This window comes from Anabas testudineus, chromosome 7, assembly GCF_900324465.2.
Source record: "Anabas testudineus chromosome 7, fAnaTes1.2, whole genome shotgun sequence".
NCBI lineage: Eukaryota > Metazoa > Chordata > Actinopteri > Anabantiformes > Anabantidae > Anabas > Anabas testudineus.
In genome coordinates this window covers 4718496-4729758 of record NC_046616.1, presented here as the reverse complement: position 1 = coordinate 4729758, position 11263 = coordinate 4718496, and the positions used below count along the sequence as shown (strand labels likewise).

Genomic DNA, 11263 nt, shown 5'->3' with positions numbered 1-11263 from the left:
AAAAATGTAACAGTTGAGAATATGCAGAGAGCTGTTAAAATTGTATTGTAGCAGCCAACATTCTTGCAGTTCTCTGTTACAAACCAGCTTCTCTAGTTCCCATACTTTCCCATCCCCAATTCTGGTATTTCTCTAGAGAACTGGGTGGGAGAAAAAAAAAGGTTGCAACAGGAGCACTTGCACAATAAGATGGTACTTGTATGTTAGTGTAGCCTACACAGGCCAAACCGACCACATACACTCAGCCTAGACCTTCTCCCTCCCTCCATGTCCAGACATGTCAGACATGGAGGTGTTCCACGGTCAGAGATGGCCACAACCCATGGGATTGAGAGTAACTGTTGAGAGAGGATTGGGGTGGGGCGGAGAGCTGTCCGCCCATTTTCTCTCCTCCTTTCTTATTAGAAAGACTGAGTCATTCACAAAAATGTGAAAACAAAGTCAACAGCATAGCTGTCTTCATGTGACTACAAGTTGAAAAAGTGTGAGTGCCGGTTGTCTTGTCATACTGATTAAACAAAACAAGAGGAGTTTACGCAGAAGACAGAGAGAGAAAACATTCTTGCTTAATGAGGCAATAAATAACACCACCATGGGAACATCGGTTAATGAACAAATTCTGTGCTGCTGTGTTTACTTCCATTAATTTTACACTTGACTGTTTCCTATTGGCAGAATGTGCAGATGTAAAAACAACCACTGGTGATCTGAGAGTACTTTATTGCTCTGTGCTATAACTAGATAGTAAAGGTGGCTTCTGCAAAATTGAACATTGCAAATGAAGCCCTAACTGATCATGCAACATTAATTACAAGCATGACATAACTATAATATTAAGCACATATGGACACAGATTCATTCATCAGTTGCTGGCAGTTCTTCCTTTTTTCCCCACTTACATATGTTTTCTGCGTGTATGTGTTGGGGAAGCAGATGAGTGGGCTACTGTAACTGACATTGCATTAGAATACAATGTATTGCACAATCATCCTGTCGCATAAGCAGCCAATTTTTACTCTGCATTACGCAGCATTGACGCTACTGAAATCATCATATACATGTTGGTTTGATAGCTGTGTAAACCTCAGGCCAAAGGGCGTGACACTTTATAGGCATATTTCTGCAACCTGTTACTGGGCTTGTTCTTCCTAGGAGACTCGTGTACACTGGAGGAGAAACAGAAAGTTATCGTGCATTGATTGATTGGGTTTAGATTTGTGCAAGCAACGTGGTAGAAACACGATGCACAACAACGCTGTTTACGTCCAGGCCATGTATTTTATGTGCACGACAACAAATTTACTTATGCCTCCTATTTTTGTGCATTTTTGAGTGTGTGTTATACTGTTTGTGATGCTGCACATAACATCGGTGTAATGCATTTTTGCACAGAGCGAGTGTTACAGATTTACTATCCCATTATTATACTGAACTTATGCAATATTAGGACTGGATATTTATTGACTGGTTTAAAAATGTGGAACTATTACAGAAAACAGTACTTTCATTTCCAGAGTACATTTGGATTGTGTAATTAACCTTTGAAATTTTACTACTTGACAATTAATTTCTTAGCTATTACTAAATTTAATTCCATATTGAGATGCTACAATAAAAATTACTTTAAGATAGCAGTTTGTGGATATTGTGGGGATTTCTGTAAATGTCCATTGCTCTGCAATAAAGACTTGTACATTACACATAAAGGACACTGTGATGGGAAAATTGAGCATAGTTTTTACTGACAATGTGAATCACTTTGTACTGAATTTACTGATGGGTGGAAATTACAAAGCATGATTGAACACCTTTGAATGCTTCAGTCCAGGTTGACATTATTACCCTTTTCCCCACACATCTTTAAGATGCTCTGTGGATAAGATAGTTTAATCTAAAAATAAATCAAAGCTGAGTATATTATACTTAGTGGCTTTGATGACATGAATAGACATTTAGGAGGTTTATTGGTTTGGCGGGTGCTCATCTTCACATAAATCCTTATTTCTAGGGAATTGAAAAATGCTTATTGTATGATAGTACGATATTATTAATACATAAATCACCAGTAATTACAGTTTCTCATGCCATCCATGATAAGACGACACTGCATACATATCAAATTAGGGATAAACTGAGGTTTTGTTGGTTGTTTTCCATGTGATGATCAGCAGTTGGCAGCCATAGTTCTACCCAGTTTTACCAAAGCATCATTGTGTGACTCGTGTAATTTGAAGAGATGGAAACTGTGAGTTCCAGACCCCCCCCCCCGGCCATCAAAATGCTGACAGCTAGAACGGCGTGTTGCTGCTTCACAAGGAAGCTGTGGATGTCGACCTTTACCAGAGCACTGTACCCTCTGTTCTGATGGAACAAGACACCGACTGGCTACCATCCATTATTCACTTAATGCCTGCATTGTAAACTGTACCTCTGCCTGTTAGAAGGCAACTTCATCAAGACAGAGAGGTGCAAGAAGAATTTCTGATTCTCATTGCTATATTGCTGTGCCATTAAAGGGGCAGTCCACCAATTGTACAGAACTACTTTCTGAAACGTAGTTTTGATGAGAATGGGGCATACATGATGTCACAGTGACCTTCACTTTTTACCTTTACGCCACCAAAATCTAATCAGTTCAGGACTGGGTCCAAGTTGACAGTTGTGCCAAATTCGATATAATTACCTCCGAGCAGTCTTTAGATATCACATTCACAAGAACTGAGATGGATGGTCAAACATAAAAACATCATGCCTCCAGCCCTGGATGTTGCTTGGGAAGAATGACACCTTTTAGTGCTAAAGGAAAAGTCCCACATTTTGGCCGATGTGGTTATTTGTCAAGAGTCAAATGACAAGAGTAACACTACGCTCATGTCTGTTTGTTTAGTACAAACCGACAGCCAGCAGGTGGTTACCAAAGCTTATATAAAAAAAAAAAACGGATTTATTTATATCTTGTTGTTTACACAGCATATTTTTCATAGAGACATGAGAGTCTCCTATTGGTTTTAATTATAGATAAATTAATAGTTGAGTAGAATTAAATGCTTAAAGTAGCATGATTCAAATGTGTTAAATTGGCTTAGACAGTATATTAAATTTAAAGTTCTATGTGCACTTATAATATGCTTTTATTATGACTTTTAACCAGGAACATTTTAAACGTATTGATGGCCAACTTGTGGTTTTATCTATTACACATTCTTTACTAAATAGCCAAGTATCCGTTTCTCAACATTATAGTTTACACTCTCAATTAGAGCTCACGGGACCTCCCGTCAGTCGATTAGCAAACAGCATTTGTGCAAGAATGTGAATACATGTATGTGTGCCTTTTGTGTATTTGTCAAAGCAGACAGCTAGGCAGAGGACAAACACGTGCAGATGAGGACAGACAGTAAGATGGGGTGGGAGTGTGGGGGGGTGGTGCTGCAGGAAGTTCCTGACATTACCCAACAGCTCCAGTTCTGCCGCTAACAGTTGTAACAGGGAGGAGGTTGATTATGCAACAGCTGTTTCTTTCTCATAAGAAGGTGTAGCACACAGCTTACGGGAAAAGACCAAGATGAGCCAATGCAGACAATAGTGAGGCAGTTCGACGGCCCTGCTGTAGAGGAATTACACACAGATGAGAGGAACACATTGTATCCTCTGCACTCAGATCAAAACTGACTGACTCACTATTACACGTTAGGTCTCATCAAAGACCACTAATTAGCCATTGAAGTGCGTTTTCTTCTGAAGACTCAACATAGACAGTGTTATTGTAAAGTGTGTGTGGTAGCAATCGGACACTGTGTCCTGTTTTTGTGATGACTCACTGTTGAACAGAGATAGAGTGACTCACTGACACTTCATGCAAATACCCAGCTCTGTTATTCTGACCTCGTGGGGGTGGTCAACAAACAATAGTATGAACAATAGGACAAAAAGGTCAGTGTGATGTCTAGATACGCCTTACCTGTAGTTCATATTCAAATACTGTAGACATGCTGTGAAACCGGCTTGTTCACTTCTTTAGAACAGGATGAGAAAATCGATATCACTCTCATGGTTATTAATTTAGTTAAAGCTGCCACCAGTTGCCTGTAAGCTCATCTTAGGCAAACCCTGGTTCACTGTTTGATATTTTTTAGATCACAGTTAGTTTATCAGACAAGAGGTGGAAATTCCACATAAACTATGATAAACTATCCATAAAATACAGTAAAAAAGCAAAACATGTCTGGTATTAATACAAATGTAGCTGAAATAGAAAACGTTTTCTGGAAAATCAGCAAAAGAAAATACTAGTTATTGTGTTGTTCATGCAAACTGGTAATGCACTAAAAAGCATGCTGGCCAAACTTTGAACATGCAAAACCACATAGGAAATGTCCTGAAAATGTTGTTTTGCTCCACGTGAATCTGATGTTTTCATCAGATGAACCGCTATTTTTCAATTCCTCTATGACTAGTGAAGTCAAACGGTTCATGTGCATCACAATTTCTTTATTTATTTTAATTTGTTTCTATTGCCTTTGGTTTAATTTTGATTTCATCTGCACACCACCACTGTCAGAAAATAAATAAACTGTGCGTAATGTCAAACTATTTTTTAAATAGCATTTGAAACAGTACAATTGTTGACTGGCTTTTCATGACAGAACAAACCTACATGCAGAGTTTAATGTAGCATGGTTCTCAGAATGAGAGGGGAAATGAATGGTGGTGTCGTTTTCGTGGAAACTGCCTGTGGCCTCCGATAAGCTGTAATGTCTTCAGGGAAACTGTGCGTTGTTTAAATACCTGCAGAAGAAAGTCAGTGTCAGATCAAAGAATAAATGAAGACTGACTTTCTGAATTCATGCTGGAGATGACATTTTATTTTTAGGGCTGGTTTCCCGTCTATTATTATCTGATATATAAATATGTACAGTGAGTTATACAGAGTCCCTAAACAACTTAAAATTTGTGCGTTTGTCAATGAAAATGGTGATATAATCTTAGGAATGAAGCAATGCGCTGAGGGTTTAAACAAGCTGTTTGGGGTCCAGATATCAGCATTTGTGTGTTTACCAGCTAGTATCATCTGTAAGTGAACCAAAACTGTCGTGCTGAAGTCCGGAAAACCAAAACAGTGAGCTGAAAGATGCTACAAAGCTCTTGGAGCTGAGGGCGATGGCAGATGCTATTTCAGCTTACATTATAGCTGCATCCCTGTTTTTCAGTCCCCATCCATCTGTTTGCATTAGAGCTGGCGAACACACATTGTATTTACCTGACAGGCACTAACTGGGGCTGATGGGAGCAGCGGTGTTCCCGGCCTCCATGCAATTTTCTGTTGTGTAAATCTTCATTGCACAGTGGGTGAGATACCAGCAGTGCTGTCTAGAGGAAGATTAGCAGGGAGCGCAGGAGTGTCACAACTGATTAAACCTACAACTCTTATCTATCCAAGAGGGCAGATCCATGATAGGCGGCTGCCTTCTGGTTACTATCACTGATCATGTCTAGATTAACCTAGAGGAGCATCTGCAGACTGGTAAACACATGTAGACAAGCAGTGGCCCTCATCCCAGATTGTTTTACAGCATTTAACTGATGTTATACTGTAAAGAGCAGGAGTGGAAGGAGTGCAGAGATCTGGAAAGCTGAAAATCAAATGGTTCATTTGACTTTGAGTAGAAGTACAAATGTAATCAATACTCAACTGCAAGTCCTGCATTGGCATTTGTATTTGTAGCAAACCTGTAAATTGTATTATGCAGGTTATATGTGTGTGTATTTTAAAGCTGTCAAATATTTTGTTTTAATGTAAAACCTTTATCTGTAATTTAAGTGTAGCTAATTTTAAATACTAAATAGAGAGCATATACAGACTCTATGACCCCACACTACATGTACAGACTTCAGTGAAAAATTCTCAATTTAAGCCTTTGGGTGTGGTTTGTTTGACAAAGCTCAAATCCTGAGGTGACTTATGTTAGTCTTGGAATTAGGGAGGCATGTCCTTTTGTCACCTTGTCATCTCTATGAATAAATAAAACTATAATTAATAATAAATAGAGTTGTGTTTGCCATGCATGTCACAGTTTGTAGTAGAAAGATGATTCTGAGAGTGTTTTGAACTAGCTTCTTTTTTTTTCTACTGTAGCAGTATATGAGCGCCCTATTCCTTTTTGTTGCCATCTGCCTTTTAACAACCTGTTTTCTCTTATCTCTTCATCTGTTTTCTGTATCTGCTGCTTCTCTGCCAATGTGTGAACAGGAAAAGGAAACTGTTGTTTACCCTTCTGACCTAGTAAATTCTATTTATGTTAAATATATCTAGCTACTTTTGAAGTAAATAAATTCTATGATATAAAAAATATATCCCCCTGCATGGTTTGCTACTCTAATACACGTATACCATGAAGTCTCACACAATATTTACCGTTTATTTTTTGAGCTACACAGGAACACAGACACCGTTTGTGATGTTTGAAGCAATACGAAGGAGTCAAGTGTCATAGTTAAAAAAATATTTATTGAAATCGTATAAAAATATTTTCTAACATAATTTACAATTCTAATTGAATGGATGAAAAAAAACAACAATCCAAGCTGCAATCATGCAACCAGAAGATTTTTCTCATCCCCACATCTCTCACACACACACACACACAGACATCCAACATTCATTGTTCATTCACTCCTGCAGCAGACAACACAGTAACAAAACCAGTTACCATCAGTAGACGTTCATCGTTTAGATACATTAAGACGGAACTATATACACGTTATTTACATTACATACACAAACATACACACACACGTCTGCTCTTTTTAAAAATTTTAAGCCATAAATATGGTCAAAGAAATTCATCTCGCCTTTGTTTGTCTTTTAAATAATCTGTGGGCCCTCCAGTGACTGTGGAATGAAATATATAAGTACAGCCGAAATTCTCTCATAAATAAATAAATAAATTCTGCAACAAAATGCTCATCAACTGTGAGTCACAGCAATAATAAATATTGTTGTTATTTACATTTCTTGTCCTCACCACGCTTTAAGACCTGTGTGAGGCACCGTTTTAAAGTAAAACTACTGAAGAGAAGAGCAGAGGTTGTTGTATTTCGGTATGGTTAAACTTGCATTGTGGTGTGCGTTTAGGTAGGTGTGAATGAGCGGTTGCCTAAGCCTCTGTGTTTGTACACAGTACAACACGAGAAGAAGAGGAAGCGGAGGTTGTAGAGTAGAGGTGGATGCTGTAGTAAATATAGAGGTAAGTCCAGTGTTTCTTTGTTTATGGTTTGTTTGCACAGGTTGCTGTCACAGCTATGAGGTTACCTTGTTGCTAATGACATTGGAGTAGTAGAAGCAATGATAGTAGTGGTTGTAAATGGCATAGGCTTTACTGATCTAGGCCCATGAGAGGAAAAAACAGCAATAAACAATATAAAGCCTTGTACGGAGTAAGGAGCAAAAAGGCCGCCTGGAAGAAGAGCCTTGTTGCATTCGTAAATTCAAGTATTTTCAGGGTTCCCCAACAATCTCACAGAAGGCACTTTTTGAGAATAACACTCCTCTAAGCTAGCGCCTCCGCTCTTCCCATACTGCTGTGACAGACAGTAAAAATGGGAGAGAACAGAGTACAGTGTAGCGGGAGCTTACATAACTCAGACTGTCCGCTTGCCATTCAGCAGAACAGTGAGCACATGTACTGTTTGCTCAACACAGGTGTCCATGCATACAGAGCATGCCCTCATACAGACTAATAGACACCTGCTGCCTATATCAGAGTCCATTGAGAATGATGTTCTGACACTGACCAACAACTGGGATTATCAAGTAGTTGGGGTGGTGAGCATGGAGAGGGTCTAGGCTGCCAGGCTGAAGCTGTTGTTGCAGCCCTGGCTTCCTCTGCGTAGTCCTTTACACCTTGCTCTTGCTTGTATCAGGACCATTTCTCCTGTGCGCTGCCCACCCTCTCTCCGCTCTGCTTCAAGTCTGTTACATAAGTCTTTTGTAATAGTCTCTTGTGTCAGTGCAGGCCACTTCAGACCAGAGCAGGCCAGAATGAACCGTTTGCATCCATCACCGAGCCACGGCCACAGGGTTAGATGTGAAGGATGCAGGCTCGTGGCTGATGCTGTGCAGTCTGATCTCGGTCGTCGTCTTCTCTGTCTGCATTGAGGACTGGACTACAGAGGACGATGTGCTCTGCATCCACGAGTGGTTGAAAATGTCCTCGAAGGATGGACGGTCGGCAGGCCGCAGAGACAGACACCACTTAATTAGCTGCTGGCATTCTGGAGAGGGAGGAGCAGGAGGGGGAATGAGTTTGGTTCAACATACTGATTGTGAAGCATTCAATCAGTGACCAAACGGCCAAGATATGAATCGCAGTGTGAATTTACCTGTTGAGATTCTCCTCCGGAAGAGGATCTGCCCTCTTAAGATCTCCTCATCGTGTTCAAATGGGATGTCCCCGCACACCATGTCATAAAGCAACACACCCAGCGACCAGACTGTGGCAGAGCGTCCGTGATAGCGATGGTATTTGATCCACTCTGGTGGGCTGTATACTCTTGTACCTGCCAGACACAAGGAAATGCACATTTAGAAATCATGGATTAACTGTAAGGGCACTTATGCAACATCTTCTACATGATAAAATATTTTATGGTTGTATTTTACCGCCCAGTGAAAATGAAAGTGTTATTAGTGCTGAAGGAGGAATGCGGACTTATCAGCTGAGCCTGATTCTGAGGATATTATCTGGGCTCAGGTGCCAGGGAGCGTGACAGACTGGGTGTGTGTGTGAGAGAGAGAGAGAGCTAGGTTTCTGCGTGGGAGGGGGAGCAGACATGTGACTTTGTTTACAAACTTTGAGTTGTAAAAATGCCACTTCCCTTCAATGGGGGGCGCCAAAGCTAAGGCAATGCTGCTCAGCCTGTATCTACTGGCTGCTGAGAGGGGGATGTCAGAGATGACACAACCCGGGAATTTCTGCAGGCGTCTGGGCCACACATCACAGGACTAAAAAGGTTCACTGGCTTACTGACATTGTTATGATGTTACGCATACCACTGTGTACAAATGACCGTACAGCCAGCTTGTTTTGAGCCTGATGACTCACCATCAAAGTCTGTGTAAATGGTGTCCTTCAGTAAGGCTCCAGAGCCGAAGTCGATGAGCTTCATGTCTCCGGTGCGGAGGTCGATGAGGATGTTCTCATCCTTGATGTCCCGGTGCACCACCCCGCAGCTGTGGCAGTGGCGCACGGCCTCCAGCACCTGGCGGAAAAAGTTCCGCGCCAGCTCCTCCGATAAGGCACCTTTCTCCGTGATGAAGTCAAACAGGTCCTTGACGTTTTCGGGCCTCTCCATGACGATGATGAAGCTGTCGGGTCGCTCGAACCAGTCCAGCATCTTAATGACGCCGCGGAAACCAGTCCCGACCTTCTTCAGCAGCACGATCTCCATGGGGACTCTGGATCCATTAGGCTGAAACCATAAAAATATGAAAAATATGAGTATGTGAATTACAAATTCATGTCGAATACAGTAGATATTTCACTTTAAATGACGCTATTTCGCTGTCTGTGATGTAATCTCTACATTAATTAAATAAAATCCTTCTTACCAGCTCTCCCCACTCGGAGACTCTGTCCTTGGCCACATGTTTGACAGCGACCTGGCAAAAGCAAATAATGATTTAATTTAAAAAAAGGGTCAAACGACATTTGCAATAACCCAACAGGCACAGCAGCTGAATTAAAATGCCTAAATGTGTTATTAATAACCCCTGAGGCACACTCACCGGAGCTCCGTCGGCTATCCTCGTTCCGGAGTAGACGGTGCCAAACCCGCCGCTGCCCAGCACCGCGCCGACCTGATAAAGCTTCTCGAAAGGCTCCCTCTCCTTCACTGCAAATAAAAACACAGGGAATAAGCTTGGATATCGCACCTAAACGCCACTTTTAATGCATATAATCACAATATATCTTGTAATATTATTGCTAATGAGCGGTCTAAATGCGGTGTCGCCATTGCTGCAGCCTCGTCCTCCATGACGCGCCAGCAGAAAAAAAAAAAACAGGGCGTCTAACCTTGATGAACTTGAAGCTGGATTTTCGCCGGCATGTCTACGGTGGAGATGTGGGCCAGAGAATTGAGCTTGGACAGCAGCATTCCTTTGAAGATCTTCCCCACAGGTCGACGACGCGTGTCTCCGTCCGCTGTTTTATTATTATCAGTGTTAGAATTTGTTGCGTCCGTTTTATTCCGATAGTGCGACTCTCCCGTCTCCCGTGTCGAGCGTAAAGTCCACGTTGAAGGAGCTGAAATGCGGCAGAGATCCTCTCATTCGGATTGAAGGGAATAAAAACCCGGTGCTTGTGATCCAGGTAAACGTCGCCCTCCAAGAAAACACCTGTCGTCCTGGTGAGTGGATATCACACCGAAACTACGGCTGCTCCCCGCAATGTTTTGTAAACAGTCGTGCGAAATTCACACATAAACAGATGAACTACACCAATGCCTCCGTCAGACACCGGCTCCTGGACGCGCTGAGTGGGGGAGGACGCTTATAAGGGAGTAGTAAGTGGGCGTGGACGTCCTCCCTTTCGCCGCCCACTTCCGCTCTCTCCGCCAATAGGCTTGCGGGAGCGCGTTCCAAACGCGCGTCAATCACAGGATGAAAATAAAGCCAACCTCATAACCGGCCGAGCCAGACACAGACGTGGCGGGAATCAAAACGCGCCAAAAAGGGTGGAGACAGAAGTAATAACTAGGAATTCACGTTAGAAGGAAAATGCAAATTCAAAGCCAAGTGCTGCTCTGGTCTCATCCCTGGGAAAGAAGATATGAACAGACTATCATTAATGGGCGTCAGGGCGCATCAGGTTACTGGAACTGGATCCGGTGGATGGATACTTTTCCAGTGTGCATTGGTTGTATTGTGCCTTAATGTGTGTTATTATATTCACATTTGCTGTTTCGGTCCATCTTCTACAAATGCAGTCTGCAGCAAACCGTGCACAAGACTTCATTAACATTTGTGCACTAAGACGCACATAGGAGCAGTTCATCAATTGCGTCCCAGCTTTTCTAACCCCCCGTCATTTACCTGATTATTTTCACGTTAAACACTTGGGTTTATTGGCTGAAGTAAAGACCAGGACTATGCTCTTTGTCTGAGCTGCCTGACAATGCCTCTTAAATGGCTGCGCATCAAAGCGCGCCAGGGAGAAATAGGCGCATTCCACTCATTCTTTCAAATTGGGTGGCCGCGTTT

General features: G+C 41.9%; 1 protein-coding gene across 1 annotated transcript; it reads right to left on the bottom strand.

Annotated features, from left to right (window-relative positions):
• Positions 1-6819: 6819 nt before the first annotated feature.
• pim1 (Pim-1 proto-oncogene, serine/threonine kinase) lies at positions 6820-10522 on the bottom strand. The gene is made up of 6 exons (XM_026368553.1): positions 10077-10522; positions 9788-9894; positions 9611-9661; positions 9105-9471; positions 8383-8559; positions 6820-8274 (listed from the first exon to the last, which is right to left on the bottom strand). The coding sequence occupies exons 1-6, from the start codon at positions 10156-10158 to the stop codon at positions 8060-8062; spliced, it is 999 nt and encodes a 332-aa protein (XP_026224338.1). The 5' UTR covers positions 10159-10522; the 3' UTR covers positions 6820-8059.
• Between the last annotated feature and the right edge of the window lie 741 nt (positions 10523-11263).

Bases quoted from the DNA above. Each gene is read 5' to 3' on its own strand.
- pim1 (XM_026368553.1), bottom strand. From the start codon at position 10,158: ATGCTGCTGTCCAAGCTCAATTCTCTGGCCCACATCTCCACCGTAGAC. The intron at 9,895-10,076 runs GTTAGACGCCCT...TTTTATTTGCAG, and splicing joins CCAGCTTCAAGTTCATCAAG to TGAAGGAGAGGGAGCCTTTC. The intron at 9,662-9,787 runs GTGAGTGTGCCT...TGCTTTTGCCAG, and splicing joins GGATAGCCGACGGAGCTCCG to GTCGCTGTCAAACATGTGGC.